The sequence below is a fragment of the Pituophis catenifer genome, unplaced genomic scaffold (genome assembly GCF_029215685.1).
Source record: "Pituophis catenifer annectens isolate HBS135680 unplaced genomic scaffold, rPitCat1.0.hap2 SCAF_8, whole genome shotgun sequence".
In the NCBI taxonomy this organism is placed as follows: domain Eukaryota; kingdom Metazoa; phylum Chordata; class Lepidosauria; order Squamata; family Colubridae; genus Pituophis; species Pituophis catenifer.
This window is the reverse complement of record NW_027256888.1, coordinates 63354147-63375508: the sequence shown is the minus strand read 5'-3', so window position 1 is coordinate 63375508 and position 21362 is coordinate 63354147. Positions and strand designations below refer to the sequence as shown.

The 21362-nt window shown below is 40.1% G+C and overlaps 1 protein-coding gene across 5 annotated transcripts in view; it reads right to left on the bottom strand.

Annotated features, from left to right (window-relative positions):
• Positions 1-3478, bottom strand: part of EMCN (endomucin) — a 47688-nt gene extending 44210 nt beyond the window's left edge. For all 5 annotated transcript variants that reach the window (XM_070948354.1, XM_070948355.1, XM_070948358.1 and 2 more), the window contains exon 1: positions 3293-3478. In XM_070948354.1, coding sequence (XP_070804455.1) covers positions 3293-3359 — 67 coding nt within the window. In that variant the 5' untranslated portion in view covers positions 3360-3478. The remainder of the gene's footprint in view (positions 1-3292) is intronic.
• Positions 3479-21362: the final 17884 nt, after the last annotated feature.

Below are 21362 nucleotides of genomic sequence, written 5' to 3'. Positions count from 1 at the left end.
TGAATTCAAATCTCGTCGCTACCGGTTTGCTTGTGGGCGTGGGCGCGTTCTCGCGTACGCACACTTCTGGGCATGCACAGAGACATCCGGGCAGGTGAGCGGAGCCTCCCACCACCACCGCTACCAGTTCACCCAATTTGGGGCAAACCAGTAGCAACCCACCACTGATTCATATATTGCCAGCGCACCCAGAAAATAGACGAATATACAGTATATACCATGTCTCCCCCAAAACAAGATCTATTCTGAAAATAAGCCCTAGCATGTTTTTTACATGCATCTAATGTAAGCCCTACCTCCAAAATAAGCCCTACTTAATAGCCTGTGCAGCCGGCACCTGCCCATTTCATCTGGTTGCTTGTGCCACGGCCACGAGGTGAGGCGGGGTGGTGGTGGAGCTCCCCCATCCGCCCCACACCATCTTACCACAGGGCCCCTACAGCCAGGCCATCCACGCCCCAACACCTGCCTCACAACAGCAGCATCAACAGCCATGTGCATCAGGAGACCACATGGCTGCCAGCCCATTTCTTCTGCTTGCTCATGGCCACAATGGAGCAGGAGGCCGAGAGGTGTGTTGAAGCTATAGCAATGTGGTGAGGCAGGTGTCAGGGAATGGATGTGGTGACCCTGAGGTAAGCCAGTGCAGGCACACGGGGCAGCTCCACCACCTCATGGCCGTGGCAATGGTGTGTTGCTCAGCCTCCTGCTCCATTGCAGCCACGAGCAAGCAGAAGTGGACTGGCAGCCACATAGGGTACTGCTGGATGTGGCTGCTGGAGCTGCTGCTGCAAGGCGAGGCAAGTGTCGGGGCGTGGGTGGCCTGGTTGCGGGGACCCTGAAGAAAGCTGGTGCAGGGCATATGGAGCAGCTCCACCCCACTGCCTTGTAGCGGTGGCACTGGCATGCCACATGGCCTCTTACCCCACTGTGGGCAAGCAGAAGTGTGCCTCCCGTACATGGAAAAAAATAAGACACCTCCTGAAAATAAGTCACAGTGATTATTTTGGGGCCAAAAGAAAATAAAGACCCGGTCTTATATATATACTCTACAAACTATTTTTTGGCAAAATCAGTTTAATGGCCTAAAATGGTCAATTCCAATTCTAGGATTAAATTGTGTGTATCTACCAGATTGCACATTGTTTTCAATTTCTTTTTATGAGGGTTGTTTAGTGTGTGTATGGGTGCAAACATGGCACAATCTCAACTCTTTCAAAGCACTTCCATCTTTTCCTTCTGTAGCTGCCCTGTGACTCATTGCCTTACTATATACTCACATATTAGATGTCTATAAGACTTTTTATACTCCAGGAGAAAGAATAGGAGACAGAACATCCAACTCAATCCCCTCTATCAATTCATCCTATGTCAATTGCATTTCCCCCTTTTTGAGCATGTATTGTCACTTAGACCATTAAAACCAACCCATTGCTCCAGGTAGGAATCCAAATTAAAGCATGATTATCCAGCCATTATCATATCTAGTGAAGGAGTTTTTAATCTTCTAATTATGTACCGCTAAATTGCTCTTCCTGTTCATAACACTCAACAGGAATCTGTCTTCCTGTAACTTAAATCCTTGATTCTATATCCTGTATTGTCAAGCTACAAAGTTTAGTTAATAACCAATTAAAGGAATATGGGTAGGAATCCAGAGTTCAGAAAAAATAGGTTTATTATATTGAATAAAATGGTATTAATTCATCTGCTCAGTTCGTCCTGAGCAATATATACATGCACCCACACATTTTTACTCATGTGAATACAAATTTTTTATTGTCCCTTGTTCCAAACCCTTTTTATTTTGCTGTTTAAAAGCACATTGGTTATACTACTGGTTATCAATAGTAATGTTTCTCCATTTTAAGTGTGTTTATGCACATGTATATATATCAGACATAGATATATCAAGGAGTTTTAGATCTTAGCATTGCCAAATACAAGAGAATTTTGAGATGCAAACAGAATTTTCAGTGAGAACTCTGTTAATCCCAGTCTCCTCTTTTGCAACAAAAGGCAGTGGTTTTAATTCAGTACCTAGGATTGCATAATTATTTAACCACAAGGGTCCCAATAATTGCTAGCCATGCAGTCAATTGGTCTATTCCAACATCTGTGAAAAGATAAAAGGAAGCTATGCACCAATTTAGAAGGCACCACTAGAATAAACAACAATAAGACCAATTTCTTTCTTGCTAAATGAAATTTCTGGCCTCTGTTTTTTCAGAGCTTTTGAAAAAGGAATAGTACTAGTTGCTTTCTGATTATTGTTTTGAATTACTTTCTTGATAAATGGGCAGCCCTCTAAAGATTGCCACAGAGTGCACCAATGCTAGAATCCATAATAAATATTAAGAAATGAATCTGTAATATCTCCAGTCCCAGTTGCATCATGTTCCCCAAACTGTCACAGATCAGAGTGTTCTACTCTTGCCAGTACATTGCTTTATTCCCCACCTTATTCTTCTTACTAGCATAAAATTAGAAATACAAATAGAAAATGGCCACAGAACAATAGCATATTTCTTTTTCTGGCACTGAGTTCATTAAATACAATGGGACTTGTACTAATGCAATCCAATGCTTGTTTGCTGCAAAGTGAATTCTTGTGGTTAAAGAAGTTTCTTTCCAATTACTGTGCTGGAAAAGCAACCTTCTTCTTTAAATGCAATATTTCTAAGACAAGTAGTTGATTTTTAGCAGGATTGTGATGCTCAGTTCCAGCCAGCCACCCCACTCTACTCTGAATTATCCTGGATTGCAAGGTTGTAAAAGGGAGTTTAAAAGGAGTTTGTGATGTTTGATCACAGGTGGGGAATTCTTCTAAAAATCATTTTGGATGCCTATATGACAATACAAATTTTAATTAATTCACGGCACCTGGGATGATGTTACCGCAGCCACACCAGCAGCAGTCAGATGGTTAGCTTCCTTAGATATCAAATTATAACATTTATTTAAACTAAATTTGTATATCAGTGATTGCAAGACCTCTGTAGTTGCCATCTGCTAAATAAATCATAATAATTCATTAGCCTCAGCTGCTAGTTTTCAATGAGCTAGTCCTCTAGAAAAGTTTACTGATAAGATACCAGAGACAGATCTTTTTACTTTTTAGTTTTAGAAAGAATTATGTGGGGTTTTTTTTCATAGTAGATGTACAGTTTCTGAGACCCAAACAAATGTGACTGCAATCTGGTGACAAAATGGCAACATAACAGGCTGCCCCTTCACTAGCTCCGCTGCTCTGAGAAAGCTGAAAGGGTGGCAAATAAAACTGAGGCCTTACCCTTCTCACAGAAGAAGCCAGACAAAGCCAGGGAAAGGAGGACAGTGCTCCACAGCTTCCCAGCCATCGTTCAAGGTGCTCCAGACCTCTCTTTCCAAAGGTAGCAGCAGCAGCAGCAGCAGGACCAAAGCTCTCTCACCCAACCTGGTTGTAATTAGCCGGTGGGAAAGGTTTGTAGCAGAGAGAAAGAGGGAGTAAGGCCAGCTGTGGAGAGCCACTGCCCATCCTGCTTATTTGGGGGACCTTGATAAAGAACGGGAGGAAATACGACAGCCTCCCTCCGGGAATTCAGCATGGAGGAGATTTATTGTTTCAGCCCGTTCACAGGAACTCCTTCTTCTTTGGCAGGCGTCAGTGTTTTTGTTACTCCGTTATTTTGTTCTTTAGCTGCAGAGGTCAGGAAAGGTTGCTTAAGGGAACGGATCTCCCTCTAGAAGAGGTCACTTTGATAATGTTGAAAATGTATTTTAAAAAGGCATTCGTAACACACCCACTCACACTTAATGATGGCCATGCTTAAAAGCAGAACGAATGCTACTATTACTCTAAGAAATTACACTCTCCAGACGTTTAAAAGAATGTTTGGTGAGGCAGTTCCAATTAGGGAAAGGCTTGCATTGTGCAATTTGGGCTACCATCTTTTCAATTCTACCTTAAGACATGCTGTTTCCAAGAATGATTGAAGCTGAAGTCTACCATTAAGGCAGAATGAGTCAGTTTCCTCAGACAGCGTACCTTGGGAAAAATGGATCCCTCTGCTTCCTGAATTAACAGTGGAATAAAATGCTTGCTTTGTACGTTGAAGATTAAATTTCCATGTCAGCCAACTTCTGAATCTATAATATTTGGGAGTAGAAGAGAGAAGGCTTTTTATACATAACCTAAGACCATGGAGAAAGGGACGCAGTGGCTAAGACGCTGAGCTTGTCGATCAGAAGGTCGGCAGTTCAGTGGTTCGAATCCCTAGTGCCGCGGAACGGGGTGAGCTCCCATTACTTGTCCCAGCTTCTGCCAACCTAGCAGTTCGAAAGCACATAAAAAATGCAAGTAGAAAAATAGGGACCACCTTTGGTGGGAAGGTAACAGTGTTCCGTGTGTCTTTGGCATTTAGTCATGCCGGCCACATGACCACGGAGACGTCTTCAGACAGCGCTGGCTCTTTGGTTTAGAAACAGAGATGAGCACTGCCCCTAGAGCCGGAAACGACTAGCACAAATTGTGACATTCTGTCCTGTTTTTCAGCTGAATGCCCTCCATACTGATAAACTTCAGTTTCAGTTGTGTGGGTTCAGTTTTATCCAGTCTGTTATTAATATCAGATACTGATTTGGTACATAGTTTCTTTGGGTTTAAGTATAAATGTAAAGGGGAGACACATGTGGATATTGTCAAATTAAACAAATAAAAATTAAACTCAGTGAGGATTTTCATGTGAACATACAATACTACTGTATGCATATTAGGGGAGGGAGGAGTTCATCTAAAATAAAATATTGCCCCCTTTGTTTAAAACAGTACCATACTTTAGGATAAATATGAAAGAAGTGAAGCCCAGGGTGGCTGGATTAAAGAAGTTTTTGAAATTTTGGAGAGGTTCATTGTGTAAGTTGGTATTCAGCTTTGTAATGACTTAAGGTACCTATTTAACCCCAAAAATCTGAAACCCATCCGAAATAAGTGCTGGTCTACTCATATCAATGCGTTGCATTAAATCTGGTATATTATCAAAATGACAGTAATTCCACACTTCTAGTTTGTGGAATCCAACTGGTACCAAAGTCTCAACAGGAGCATCTTCCTGTGTCCTTTTCATGGTTTAGAGTTTAGACTATCGACTAGATCAGGGCTGTCAAACTCGCATCGTCATGGCAGCATCATATGACGTATCATGACTTCCCCCACTGTGCTAAACTGGGCATGGGCGTGGCCAGTGCGTGATGCATCCGGCCCGCGGATGTGAGTTTGACAGCCCTGCACTAAATGATAAAAATAGGCTCAGGCCATATATTTATGGCATTAAAGCCATAATATTATACTGGAAATTTAAAGAGGGAGACAAGTTATTCTCCAAAGCACCTGAGGGCAGGACAAGATGCAATGGATGGAAACTAATCAAGGAGAGAAGCAATTTAGAACTAAGAAGAAATTTCCTGACAGTTAGAACAATTAATCAGTGGAACAACTTGCCTCCGGAAGCTGTGAATGCTCCAACACTGGAAGTGTTTAAGAAGATGTTGGATAACCATTTGTGTGAAATGGTATAGGGTTTCCTGTCTGAGCAGGGGATTGGACTAAAAGACCTCCAAGGTCCCACCAGCTCTGTTATTTTATTTTATTCTATTCTATTCTAAATTGAGGCATTTTGTGAGAAACTATCAGACAAAGGCCCCTACTACATGTCAATGAGCTCCACATTGTATTCCAGACTAATTAAAAGGGAAACAATGAAGCAATTTCCTCAACATGTTGCTGTTGCTGTTGTGTTTTTTTTTTTAAAGGAAATATTGATTATATTTTTTTACTGGAAGCAAAATATAAGCCCTATGTAAGCCTTCATTTTCCAAAAGAATGCAAACTCAACTTCTTGTAGCACTAATTACATCTTGATCCAAATTTTATGTTAGGTAAAATCAACAATGAAAATGACAGAAGCTGAAGTTGGATAGGAACAAGTAATCATTCAGTATCTGCCAAAATATATGTTTCAGCCTTTATAATTATGAAATAATTTGTGTAGTAATATTGTAGCATCTGGGCAAAGCAGGTATCCTGAAATTATTATTAACACGATAACCAAGGACAATTAATATTACATGCCATTGGGTATATCAAAGGTGACATGATCAAGGCGATTTTTATAGATCCCTCCGGGCCAGCGCTAGCGCCGCAGCAGTGGCGGAGAAGGTGCATGCCCTTCCTGTTCCTCTGTTGCTGGCCAGAGGTGGGGCTCCACACCACCGCCTCCCAGCCAGAGTGCCATGTTTGTTTGCATGCTGGTTGCCTCCGAGGAAGGAGCTGCGCTCAAGCTCAAGCTCTCTCCAAGGCTCAAGGTTGACTCAGCCTTCCATCCTTTCTAAGATAGGTGAAATGAGGACCCAGTTTGTGGGGGCAATAAGCTGACTTTGTATAAAATATACAAAAGAATGAAGGCTATTGCTTAACGCATTGTAAGCTGCCCTGAGTCTCCGGAGAAGGGCGGCATATAAATCAAATTTAAAAAAAAAAAAAAAAAAGCTGCCTGGGCCCCCACTGCAGAGGGAGAGAGGGAGAAGGAAGGGGGGGATCTCCCCGACAGGATCCAGGTTGGAGTTGCCTTGTTTTGTGTGGATCTCTAATGCTTTGCCTGCCAGCCTCCACTCCCCCTCCACAGCCCAAGTGGTTGAATTCACATGACACGTGAAGCTGGACAGGAGAGCATGGATATAGATAGATAGATAGATAGATAGATAGATAGATAGATAGATAGGTACTGTAGATAGATAGGATGGATGGATGGATGGATGGATGGATGGATGGATGGATGGAGATGATAGGTAGATAGGTAGATAGGTAGATAGGTAGATAGATGGAGGGAGGGAGGGGTGGGTGGGTGGGTGGATGGATGGATGGATGGATGGATGGAGATAATAGATAGATAGATAGATAGATAGATAGATAGATAGATAGATAGATAGATAGATGATAGATAGATAGATAGATACAAGAGCCTGTAGTACAGTGGACTAAAGCACTGTTATTAACAACTGCTGCTTGCAATTACTGCAAGTTCAAATCTCACCAGGCTCAAGGTTGACTCAGCCTTCCATCCTTTCAAAGGTAGGTGAAATGAGGACCCAGATTATGGGGGCAATAAGCTGACTTTGTATAAATATACAAAAGTATGAAGGCTATTGCTTAATGCATTGTAAGCCACCCTGAGTCTCCGGAGAAGGGCGGCATATAAATTAAAGCAAAAAAAAAAAAAAAAAGATAGATAGATAGATAGATAGATAGATAGATAGATACAGTAGATAGATAGATAGATAGATAGATAGATAGATAGATAGATAGATAGATAGACAGACAAATAGATGAGACACACAGAGAGAGATAAAGAGGGAGAGAGGGAAGAAAGAGAGAGGGGGAGGGAGGGAGGGAAAGAGGGAGGGAGGGAAAGAGGAAGGGAAAGAGAAAGGGAGGGAAAAAGAGAGGGGGAGGGAAGGAGAGAAATGATATTACAAAAGTTTTTCTTTTTTATTGTTGCTAAATGTCAAAATTTCAAAAGCAGAAAAAAATGAAGAGGCATAAAAGTGCATTTATCCCGTTTTTCTTAGAACAATTAGCTGAACTCAGCATTGTTTATCATTATTTTAGGTAGTAAAACCTCATTATTCAGGTTAAATTGCCGTGATGGCACTTTGTGATAAATAAGTGGGTTTTGGGTTGCAGTTTGGACAATTGGTCTCTAAAAGATTTGCCATCACTGGACTAGAATAGTTATGAAATGGTGCAGTGCTGGACTTACTTTTAAAAATCTGAAGGGAAAAAAATCTAGTTCAGAGAAAGAAAAATGACATTTTTTTTAAAAAACTGTGTTTAAGCAGCAATCTTTTTATCTACAAGCCAAGTTAGCTGTAGAAGTCATTAGAAACCATGGTAACAGTTGACTCAGTTGCAGAGGAATTCCTGCCTCTGTGAAGTAGCCAAAGAACTGTTGGAGTTAGCATGTAGCAAAGTAAAATACAGGAGCAAAAATGGACAGGAGAGCTCAAGCAACAGAAGGGAAAAAGAAAAACCGCAGCCAAAAATATGTCTGGAGGTCATATTTGATGCAGGGGTGAATACAGAGCGATGATGTACGTTGCTGCCCTTCAACAATGGTTGCTAGCACATTCTAGTGAAGAGTCAATTGGGAAGTATGATTAAATCCAATGAAAGGAAAAGGAACTAGTAAAAGTGAAAGAAAAATTAAGGAATGTTTGCAGATCCACAAATATTATGAGAGCAGATAGATGAAGCTGGGTCAAAGATATGTTCTTCTGCTTACCTTGAGATCTAATAAACTTTAGTTATGAGAAAAAGTTTATAAACTTCTTGAAGGTAATTTCAGTTTGTTACGAGATTTAATATTGGAGACTAATGGTGTGTTTTTCTTTGCTTGAACCAAAACGTAACCTGCTATTTATTGCAAATGTTTGGCCTAAACTTGTGGCTCTGTGGTATCTTATTAATCCACTCTTCAAAAGAGTGCCGATGATGTTTTGGTGTTCCAGGGAGTCTGTCCTGCATGTTTATTAAATTGAGTGTAGACTTCTATATTAGGGAGTAAAACTTACCAGGAACTTACCAGGAAATGTGGCTAGAGTGCCAAAAATGTCTAGGTCAAGTTTCTGTCATAGAATAATGACTGATTAATATCTTAAAAGAAATTACAATTTCCTCATAGTTGCTATTGCTAATTGTGCATTTCAGTTCACATTTTCCTTTATTTTAAATAACATACTAAATTTAGATAATGTTTTGCATTAGCTTTCTAGCTCTGAAATCAGTTTCACCAAATCAGTTTCGTGTTGAACTTGCCAATTTCTTTACCCAAGAAAATAATAATGTTTATTCTTATTCTTATTCTTGATATTTTATAGTTGGGCAGCCATCTTGGCTAAAATGAACTTGGGTATTTTGTGATTCAGAGTCTCTGAGAAATCACTCATTGTTTTAACATTCTGTGTGAATGAAGCAATCTTGTTTCCACGTCACAAACTTATTTGAACCCTGGAATTGTATTGTGTGAACTCAATCAACTCAACTCAACTCAACCAACGGGTTGCAGGAAGTAATGTGCAAAATCTTGCTTTCTGGTAGCATCACAAACCCTTAAAATTGCTGGAACTATTGACTACTTTCCGTAAATACAGTTTTTTGTATCAGTTTTTTTTTTTTGCTTTTGATCCTTTTGTTTTTTGCTGTTTATTTAAATTCTTTAAATTTAAATTCTTTAAATTTTTAAGTTTATGATTAAAATTTTCTTTTGTTTAGAATTGAGGGCAGAATCACCCAGTGTTTTCAAACTTAGAAGTACTTAATGAGCAAATGATTATAAAGAGAGATTTGTCTTTTTCTTTTTCTTTTTTTAAAATTTGATTTATATGTCGCCCTTCTCCGGAGATTCAGGGTGGCTTACAATGCGTTAAGCAATAGCCTTCATATTTTTGTATATTTATATAAAGTCAGCTTATTGCCCCCACAAACTGGGTCCTCAATTTACCTACCTTAGAAAGGATGTAAGGCTGAGTCAACCTTGAGCCTGGTGAGATTTGAATTTACAGTAATTGCAGACAGCTGGTGTTAATCACAATGCTATTAGTCTGCTCACCCACCAGGCCCTTTTAACAATCTCCACCATCCTTCTGGGCAAAATAGCTAATGCTTTTGTCTTCTGGTGCTCAAACTCACAGAAAACTATGGCACTGCAGTCTATTTTCAAGAAACAGCTGTCTGGAACACATGTGAACTATCTCCTGTCCTCTCCTTTTCTGGAAAGGTTCCAAAGGACCAGTCTACTCATTAGAGTAGTCTTCCTTTTGTCTCCCCCCATCTCTTGGACATTTTTGAACTGGAGACAAAGAATTTTTAATTTATTACACATTTTTAACATTTGAGCTGATTCTAGTAATCACCATGGTTCTCTGCACTAGGATACTGGCTACACAGTTTAACCTCAAATATATAATCCTGGGCTAAAATATTTTCAGAGTTAAAAAAAAATATTCTACCAACTCCAACTTTGGCAACTTGGTGAACTGTGTCTTTTTTTTTCTTTGCAGATTTCACCACTTTCCTTGCCAGAATTTTTATTTTCTAATTTATACCAGACATATAAAACAGAATGAAATACATACCATGTCAGGGTGGCAATTAATCCCATTCTGCTTTTGGGTAATTGCACCTTGATTTAGAGAATGGATCATGACCTTTCCTTGAAGTATACTTTAAGAAAATAAACCCGAAGATATATTTTCTAGGAAAAACTCATTTATTTGTTATAAAGAAAATAAAACATCTTACTAGCTAATTAATTACATCTTGGCAAAGCTTTCCTGGCCACCTCTCTTGGCCGGAGAACAAAGAAAGATAGAAGAAAGTGAAGGAATGTGGACATGCGCAGTTAGCTACTGATAAGAACTTGGCAAGCTACGGTAAGTCTGAAAGTTCAAAAATAAGAGCTCATCTGGTAAATACAAAAATGCAGTGACATTCCACCACAGGGAAAGCTATCAATTGTAGCAGTAAAATAACCAGTTGAAAATCAAGTGTTCAAAATGACTTGTTGAAAGCCAATATTTTAAATTACCCATGGAAAGATTGTGGATATAGATCATTTTTCATACATACACATTTCTGGTAATTTATTATAGTGTTGGGCATTTCATAATAATGGTATGTTCCAGCATGCATTCATCTCTTTTTGAGAAATTTTATCTACCGGGGTTAAAAGAACATGGCTTATGGCAAATCAGTATGAATGTTTTGCTTATGAAAACTGGAGATAGAAAAGGTTTAATTACATTAACCTGCAATAGCCACAGCTATTGTGAACTTGGCATCATTTTAAAAAAGAGACAACTACACATATTCTGCAATATGTGACAATTCTTCTTAGTGCATTTTTACCTCCAAGTATCTTCTGATTTGAAAGTTGGATAATTGAATCCATTCAAGTGAATTTAATCACAGTACATTACAGAGCTGAGGACGTTTCTATAATAGCTTCCCTTACAGAGTATGTTAAGCTTATGAGTTCACAAAAGATGGATGAATGCCACAAAGAGAGTTTTAAGGCAGATGAAAAGTTAAGGTGGCAAATAAGTGACTTGATGTTAAATGAATTAACTGAGTCACCTATTCGATTTTCCTGTTGCAATAAATATTTAAAGGAATTGAAATAAACCCCCAATCACTATGTAACTCCATAAATTTATATGGCTACAATTCTATACTTTAATATATTTACATGTTGTGCCTGTCCTTGTTATTTTTTTATTATGCTTATTTATTATTTTATTTATGCATGGAACAAATACTTGCCTGCAAGAAGCTTCATTTTTTTAAAAAATTAACTGCCTCCTTCTATTTTTATTTAATTTCCCTTTTGTTGAATTGTTATTCTACTAGGGCAGGAGTATAAAACCTATTCTCTGGTGTGACAAAAATAAACTCTCCAAAAGTGGCTAGAAATAAAAAGTTGCCTCCAGAAGTTGTTAATACTCCAACATTGGAGGTTTTTAAGATGAGATTGGACAACGATTTGCCTGAAATGGTATAGAGCAGGGATGGCTAAACTTTTTGCCATCGTGTGCCAAAAGTGGGCGGAGCACAGTGGGGTCACATGCACGCGTGCCCACATCCATAATTCTATGTGCCCTGCCCCCCTGTGCTCCCCCCGCTTTTGGCACGCAATGGCACGGTGGGCCTGGTAGGCCCGTTTTTTGCTCTCCCCAGGCTCCAGAGCCTTTCTAGGAGCCTGGGGAGGGCAAAAACAACCTTCCCCACCCCCTCAGAGGCCCTCCGAAGGCTGGAAACAGTGTGTTTCCTGACTTCTGGTGGGCCCAGAAGGCCTGAAAATCAGCTGGCTGGCGCACACGAGCATGCCAAAGCTGAGCTCATGTGCCCAACGATATGGCTCCGCGTGCCACCTGTGGCATCCGTGCAATAGGTTCACCATCGCAGGTATAGAGTTTCCTACTTGAGCAAGAGGTTGGACTAGAATAGAATGTCAAACTCATGGCTCTCAGGCTGGATGTGTCATGCACTGGTCATGTCCACCCCTGGTTTAGCAAAGGGGAAAAAAGTTGTGATTTGTCACGTGATGACACCCCTGGACTAGAAGACTTCCAAGGTTTCTTCCAACTCTGTTATTCTGTTAAGAAGCCCTCTGGAGATTGCACCCATGTGGGATTCATGTAATATAAGAGTCACATTTAAGTTCCTCTATATCCGTGATGGCGAACCTATGGCATGCGGGCCACAGGTGGAATGCAGAACCCTCTCTGTGGGCATGTGAGCTGTCTCCCCAGCTCACCTCCACCACTCATGCATGCATGTCTCCTGCTGGCCAGCTGGTTTTTGGGTTTCTACTGTGCATGCGTGGGGGGGGTACATGCAGGAGACACATATGCATGTATGAGGGCGGGGCGCACATGGTCGTGAACATATGTACGGGTGGGCAGGATGCATGTGGGGATCCTGTGCACATGCGCAGGGGGCAGGGCACATGGGGGGCGCATGCGCATTGCATCATAAGTGGGCGCCAGTGGTGGGTTTCAAAAATTTTTACTACTGGTTCTGTGGGCATGGCTTGGTGGGCGTGGCATGGCATGGCTTGGTGGGCATGGCAGGGGAAGGATACTATAAAATCTCCATTCCCACCCCACTCCAGGGGAAGGTTACTGCAAAATCCCCATTTCCTCTCGATCAGCTGGGACTTGGGAGACAGAGAATAGATGGGGTGGGGCCAGTCAGAATTTTTACTACCGGTTCTCCAAATTACTCAAAATTTCTGCTACCGGTTCTCCAGAACTAGTCAGAACCTGCTGAAACCCACCTCTGGTAGGCGCGCACACTTTTGGCACTCGGTGCCGAAAAGTTTAGCCATCACTGCTCTATATTATGTTAACTGCCTTGAAATCTTGCCCAGAATGAACAAAATTATCAAATAAAGGGGACCCCGATAATAATAATAATAATAATAATAATAATAATAATAATAATAATAATAATCATCATCATCATCATCATCATCATCATCATCATCATCATCATACAAAAAAGTCTGGATAACGTATTGACAAAATGAATCAACAGCAGTTGCTTGGATTAAATATCTTCTCTGCTGTTAAGTAATATTTCATGGGACAACATACATAAAGTATAGAAAACCACAGTAGAAGGAGATTGAGCATTCTTTATTGGTTGTAGTATCTATTATCTGTTAAATGATGGGAAATCATTTGGACAGGTTTTGCAAGACATTGGAACATGTACAAAGCACCTCTCTTTGAATCAATACAGCAGCCTCATCTTTTCCCCTGTTTGTACAGCTGCTCCATAAGCTGTTAATAGTCACTCACTTTCCTTCAAAGCATATGTGGAGACATTCAGGAATAGGTTCCAGAGCAGCTGTGCAAACTTGAAAACAATAAAGAGAGAAGCTGCTGCTTTCCTGATTCAGAGAGAGCAGCTTTCTATGACCTCACACTGTTGCATTGCACCTTCTCATAGGGTTCATACAGCCCTAGTCCATGCATCATCCTCTTTCTAAATATTGCATGCATTTCTCTGAGAATTGCAGCTCCTGTTGCAAGGAAGCTCTTGTTCCCATGGATGATGTAGCTTGGAAACGAAAGTGTTCCAGTGAGTGAGTCATCCATCCATCTCTTGACCAAAAACAGGAAGAATAACACATTCCTTTAAAAGCAGAGGGAGTGGGAATCCCAATGATTATGAGTCTTTGTGTTTCAACTTGATCTCTGGCCAAGTGTCACTGCTTGTGGCTGCTGTGAAAATATGATCTGCTAATCCCGTCTGTCTCTTCTAAACCCTTATTGTTCCCTGCTAGAAAAAAGACCAAAACATCTGCAAACTTCATGCCCGGCCTCGTAAATATTCGATGCATTTTAAGTGCTACTGATCCAGCCTGGTGATGCTGCAGAACTTCAAGCTTAATTAAATAAACTTCCTAATAGATGAGGCAATAGTTAAAACAAATGAGTAGTTACAGAAGTGGTATTCAGCCGGTTCAGACTGATTCAGGCGAACCAGTAGGGGAAATCACAGGTGGGCCTGCCCACCTGCCCACCCGCCCCAGCTCTATGCCGTCCTATTTAGGCATGTTTTAAAGGCTGGGGAAATGCACAGAAGGCACGTGTGTGTCCAAAGCACATGTGTGGAAGGCCGTGCGCATGTGTTCACATTTGCGAACCGGTAGGGAAAGTAAGTGAATACCACTCTTGAGTAGTTAGGACTTGAGCCCAAGTAAACAATTAAACAAGGTCTGCTGAAGGATAATATGCAAGATCCAAAGTCTTGTTTACTAAAGCATTCTGTGTTCTTTACAAATTTGTTCAAATGTCAGAGGAACTTCCAGAAAATGCTACAATATCCTGTTTCTCTTTTTTGTAGAATTGGAATTCAATGCATTTCTAGGTCTAAATATGGAGGTTCTACATAGAAGTAATCAATTAATTTAGCTCCATAAAGTGGGATGTTGCCGCAAAGAAGTAAAGCAGTTTCCTCTCAATCGGAACTATACCTTACCATATACTTTCTTTCCCATTTCCTTTCAGTTTTACCTAGTCTTATCACCTATCATCATAATTGTATATTTATATTATAACATTCTTTCTTTGTTTAATAGAAAATTGGTGATGCTCGGATACCAAATAGAGGAAATATTGGACAACAAAGGAGGAAGAAAGAAGAGAGGAGTAGAGGGTAAGAGGAGAGGGAGCGAGAGAAATGGAAGAAAGGGGAAAGGAGAGGAAGAAAGGATAGGGGAAGAGAGTAGGAGAGAAGGCTAGAAAAGAGAGAAAAGAGGAGAGGAGTGGGGGAAAGGAAGGGGAAGTAGGGAAGAGGAAGGAGAGGAGGAAGAAAGAAAATAGGAGGAGGTAGGGAAGGGAAAGAAAGAAAAAAGAAAGTTTGTTGTAAAATGAACGAAAAGAAAGGGTAGAAGAGCAACCCCAAATGTATTTAAAATGTCTTATTTTCTGTGCTTTCTTTAGAAAAAATATGTATATGTATGATCAATTATAGATAAGAGAATGTATATTTACAATATGTGTATAAGAAATAAAAAAAATTTTTCAAAAAAAAAGGAACTATACTTTACCAATTACAAATAAGTCACATATTTTTTAGAAAGGTAATTTTAGGAAGTACAGCTACTCCTTCTTTAAATTTCCATCTATAAAAAAGAAACAATTCCTGAAATACTGTCAATAACAATAACTATAATAAATCTTGATATTTTAGGCCTTAATTATGATGCCTATGTGAAAATAATGACATATTATTTGCTTCAAAGTTATAAATCTCATCAGATGAGGCATGAATCACAATTTAATTCTGTATGTGTCAATTCAACAGTTAGTCTGACTAAATGTAAGGGGACTTATTCCCATGGAGAATTGTAGTAATGAGATTTTGGCCTAGGTGTGAGAAATTGAGGATCAAATCTTCATATACACCTTTAACCTAGTTATCTTTCAACTGCTATCGATCAAACATATGTTGGGTAGCTGGAAGGAAGGAAGCAGAATAATATGCAGTAATTATTGTCAAACTGTTTTGGGATTCTGGAATCTGTGCTCCCAAAAAAATCTGTAGGTTTTCTTGGAAGCAATGTAGCAAATAAAGTGTAATAAATACCAGATACAAGTGACATCCATAAGAAGTCAAGAAAATGTCAAATGTCAAATGCCAACTCATGTGCTATGATTTCACTCCACAACTGATGTAAATTAAATACCAGTGGTGTCAAACTGGTGGCCTGCGGGTCAGGTGCGTAATGTGCAGGCCATGCCCATGCCAGCTCTGTGAAGGGAAAAAATATTGCGATATGTCACGTGACAGCAATGAGATGCCGCGTGTTTGACAGAATTGGTTTAATGTCAGGGTTCCAAGTAATAGATCCATAGCAAACAAAACTCCAAGGCAGGTAGATTCCTCAAATAGCTTTATTGGAAATATCATATTGGCAATATCTGGTGAAAACTGACTTTGAAGTCTCCTGTGGTTTCCCCCTAATTAAAAGTAAAAGTTTTTCTACTTTCTCAAAACAATCAGTCACATGGTCCAATCACGGTACGGACTGGCAGCCAGGTAGCATTACTCCGCCTTCCTCCAACCAGGTGTGAGAATGTCCTTGGTTCCCAAGAGAAAATATTTTGTTTTGGCTACAGAATCCCCTCATCTCAAATCCCCCCTCCCCATCCCTCAGCTCCAGTGTGGCAATACTGAAGCAATCAAAAATGGCTTCGGTCAGGTACGCTTCAGGGTTGACATCCATGTTATAGACAGTATGTAAATTGTGTCAGCTGCATGATGAAATGATACACATGTCATTTATCATCCTTGTAGATGCGCGTGCTAGTTCTATATTGGTACTATATTTCTCTTTCTAATATTTATCTATTTCTACCAGGAACCCAGCATTGTTTCTAATGGTCTTCAGAACATCATTGCTCCCACATTTGTTTTGACTGAATGATGAGAGACAATTTATTAGCAATAGGAATTTTGACAGGGAGTTGGAAAATCATTAAAAGCTTTTTTTAAAAAAATATTCTCTAATTAATGGCAAAGTTTCTTTCTTCTTTCTTTCAGTGATTAACTTGTATTGGTCTGTCTGCATATGCCACCATTTTGTAAAAGAGAGAAAGGGGGGGGGGGGGTGGGAGAGAGAAACTCAGTGATTTCAGACATCTCAAAGAAAATAAGATCTGAGAACATTGGATAAATATGAATAACAAACTCAGATTTGAGTGGAATGCTGAACAAAATCAAATGTCACAACGATGATGAAATAGCCCAGAAATGAAAGCCGACTGCATTAATTAGGGACAATAGTGTAACTTTCTGGATTTTCTTTGTGATAGAAAAAAAAATGAAACTTTGGCTTTTGACAATTAAGTGGGTAATCGTTGTGGTTAGTATTTGGCATAACTAAGAAGTTGATATTAAAACTCTACTATGTATTTTTCTGCACTGAAAAAAATCGGAAGTCACTGCTTTTTTTAAAATTACTTTTTCCTCTTTCACTCACTAAGTCTGCATTACTATTACTATTAATCTTCTCATCGTTCCTATCACCCATCTCCACCCACTTATGACTGTATAACTGTAACTTGTTGCTTGTATCCTTACGATTTATATTGATTATTTCCTAGTATGATTTGATTGCTTATTTGTACCCTATGACTATCATTAAGTGTTGTACCTTATGATTCTTGACAAATGTATCTTGACTTTTTATGTACACTGAGAGCATATGCACCAGACAAATTTCTTGTGCGTCCAATCACACTTGGCCAATAAAGAATTCTATTCTATTCTATTCTATTCTATTCTATTCTATTCTATTCTATTCTATTCTATTCTATTCTATTCTATTCTATTCTATTCTATTCCATTCCATTCCATTCCACTCCACTCTATTCTATTTGTATTTTATATTAAGAAAAAAACCTACTAAAATATACTGTGCATATTAAAAAAAAGGTGAAATAGCAATTATTTTCAGCTACTATAAAGATGAAAGATATAAAAATAGGGTTTCAGGTCTACCAAAAAATGCTGGAGGGTTTTTCAAAGCTTTTGATTCTGCTCATCAGTTACTAAGTAAAGAACATTGTAAAACATTTATGAAAAGAGACAGGAATGCTCAGGATACAGACCTTCTTCTGATTTACATGTTTTCTTTATCCCCACCAACATTTCTAGTTTCTTGAACATACGGTTGCATAAATTTGTCAGGAGATAGGCATAGATAGAGGTAATATAGGTATGATAGATATAGATATTATGAATTGTGGTGGTGCAGTGGTTAGAATGCAGTACTGCAGGCTACTTCTGCTGACTGCTGGCTGCTGCAATTTGGCAGTTAGGCACTTCAAATCTCACCAGGCTCAAGGTTGACTCAGCCTTCCATCCTTCCGAGGTGGGTAAAATGAGGACCCCAATTGTTGGGGGCAATATGCTATCTCTGTAAACCACTTAGAGAGGGCTATAAAGCACTGTAAAGCAGTCTAAGTGCTATTGCTATATAGATGATATTGATATAGATGATATTGATATAGATGATATTGATATTTAGATATAGATATAAATGATATATAGAGCTAGAGCTAGAGACAGAGACAGAGACAGAGACAGAAATAGATGGATACAAGTTCAAGAGTGGAACTATCATCAGCCATTTCTCTACATGGGTGACATCAAGCTGTATGCCAAGAATGAACAAAACATCAACTTGCTGATCTACCTAACACAAATCTACAGTGGGATATCATTTGGACTGGAAAAGTGTAGCTCGATGGTAGCAATGAGAAGGAACGTAGTTTAAGGCTGATGGGGTGGAGCTACCAGTGGCTCCATAAAAGACATACAGTTGGTGGTGGGATTCAGCTGGTTTGGGCCACTTTGGACAAACCGGTAGTAAAATTGCTGGCCCCTCTCCTCCCTGCCCCTTTCAGGAGTCCCCATGTGCCCCATTTTGACTCCCAGGTAAGTGCAGGGAGGCCTACTAGGCCCAAAATGGGGGGGGGATGCAGCGCACCCCCCCTGTGGGCCATTTTCACTCCCAGGAGGCTTCAGGGAAGCCTCCTAGGCCCAAAACGGGACACAGGGGGATGTGGCATATCCCTTGTGACCTGTTTTCGCTCCCAGGAGGCTGCAGAGGCCTACTAGACCCAAAATGGGGTGCGGGGGTGGGTGGGTGGTGCATCCCCCCACCCATGGCCCATTTTTGCTCCCAGGGTGGTGCAGGAGGCCGAGTGCTGTCTGTCACACCACCTGGCCATGCCCACCATGGCCACACCCACCCAGCCAGTCATTAGGGCAGAGACCAGTTGTTAAATTATTTGAATCCCACTACTACATACAGTATCTACCTTGTATCTGGTAGTCTACAGTCACATGGAACCCATGAGGTGTAGGCCAGGGAGAGAGAAACTTCCAAGTACTACAAAAGATAAGACAGTCCTGAAGAGCCAGGTCAATGGGAATAACAAGTTCAACAAATAATTTTTTCAAATATGATATGATTCTTATTATTATATATGTAATTATCAGGGAATATGGAGCTGGGTGCCATCTACACGCAGTTTACCTATCTCTACTTCACCTTTCATCTTCATCAAGTGCATTCAATTCTTTGAAATCTGTGCTTGTTGACATAAACAGTTGGAGTAAAAGTAGATTGACAGGAGGCTTTTTAGGAAAATGCTTTGTACAAAAGACAGCAGGACTTCTGCACTTTTAACTCTGTTGAAGAAGATGAAACTGAAAGTGGAAGCAAAGAGCTAGACACCATCCTTGTTACTATAACCTAGCTAAAATTTTATGTAAGTTTAGAGAAAGAACTCCCCTTAAAAACACTGTGTCAGGAAGAGAAGGGCATTAAAACCTTTCACTCTTATCTGCTAAAGAGATAGGTCTGGCCCAGGGGTGGGTTTCAGATCCTTTAGCAATGGGTTCGCTGCCCCGTTGCTGGGTGGGCGTGGCCAGGGTGGGCATGGCCTAGTCGACCGCTTCCACCACGGCAGGGGGGGCATTTTTTGCCCTCCCCAGGTTCTGGAGGCTTTCCTCGAGCCTCCAGGAGGGTGAAAACAGCTCCCTCCGGCCTCTGGAGGGCCCGTTTTTTGCCCTCCCAGACTCTCCGCGTGGCCCCTGCACTTACCTGGAATGATGAACGGGCCTCATGGAGATTCCTGGGAGGTGCAGGGAGGGGTGGGAGGAGCGGGGAGGGGTGGGCGTGGCCAACCAGGGGTGGCATTTGGGGGTTTGCCAAACTCCGGCGATCCTTGGCTAGAGGATCGGCTGAACCCTGCCAAACCTCTAGGAGCCCACACCTGGTCTCGCCTCAATGGGCTCTTGGGTTGTGTACTGCTTAAGGGGAGACCTGCTCCTGTTTACCTGGTTTGGCAGGGATAAATGACACCTCCTATTCTTTCTTCTACACATCCTTTATGTGCACGAATCAGGGTGGATTTGATTTAAATCGAGTTGATTTAAATCACAATTTAAATCATGATTTAAATCACTAGTAAAAAGGCTTGATTTAAATCAACTCAATTTAAATCATAATTTTTAAAGAGCAACTGTCATCTCTGCTACTCCTTTGACCCACTGTTGACTCACCGATAGTCCCAGTGTTGCAGAATATACAGCCTCATGCTACATAACTAAGCTCCATTTCATGCTGAATAAACTAAATTATTTATGTATCTTAAATAGAAAACTATCTTAAGATAGATTTTTACCCCAAAAGTTTTTTATTAAAATAAATTCGATAAAAATAAAAAAAATCTGATTTAAATCAAAAAAATCTGATTTTTTTAATTTTTTTTTAAAAAAAATCATTGATTTTTATCCACCCTGGCACGAATGCTCCTCTCTTTTTCCACAGGACAGCCTTTGGATAGTACACAAGGCAAAATTTATTTACAGAGCCACCACAAAACATACAGACTTTCTGTATGGTTAAATCATATATTTAGTGAGGAGTGGGTGGGTTACAGAAACAGGACTGGGGTTGGGCGTCCTTGAGTCTTCAGAGAAAGGCGGCATATAAGTTGAACAAATAAATAAATAAATAAGTTGAAATGTTTCTTCTCCCACAACTATAAAAACTGTAGGTGCCTACATCACGATTGCCTTTCAAGGTCTTCAGTTAACCAGCCCATGTTGTGGTGGTGAAGTCTACACATCCTGAAAAAAGAGTTTGTGTTTCTTGAAAGCTGACCTTTGACCCATGGTACTACATTAGATAAGCCAACAAATTCCTTTTCAGGAAATAACAGTGAAACAGTCAATAAGGGTGTTTAGCTGAAGATACTAGGAACTCTTTGTTCTTTTCAGACACACGAGTGTGTCTGCGTCTGCCTTATCAATGTGTCTGCTTTGTCTCTGTGCAACAGTCTTTAGCCGATCAGCTTTCAATACTAGATGGTATTGTTTTATTTTCTTTTTTCTGCATATTAGGATTTTGGAAAAATCCTTTTCGTTCTTCTCTGGAAAGGGAGCATTTTAGTATCTAAACATATGGAAATTCTCTTGTTTTGAAAGATTTATTTATTTATTTATTTATTTATTTATTTATTTATTTATTTATTTATTTGTCAAACATGTACAAGATAACAAGTGTAAGTATGAACATAAACATAAACAAAGGAAGTAAATACAAATAAATGGGGACAGTAAGACAGGGATGGTAGGCACGCTGGTGCGCTTATGCACGCCTCCTTTACGGACCTCTTAAGAATGGAGTGAGGTCCATGATAAACAGTTTGAAGTTGAAACTGTGACGGTTTGAGGC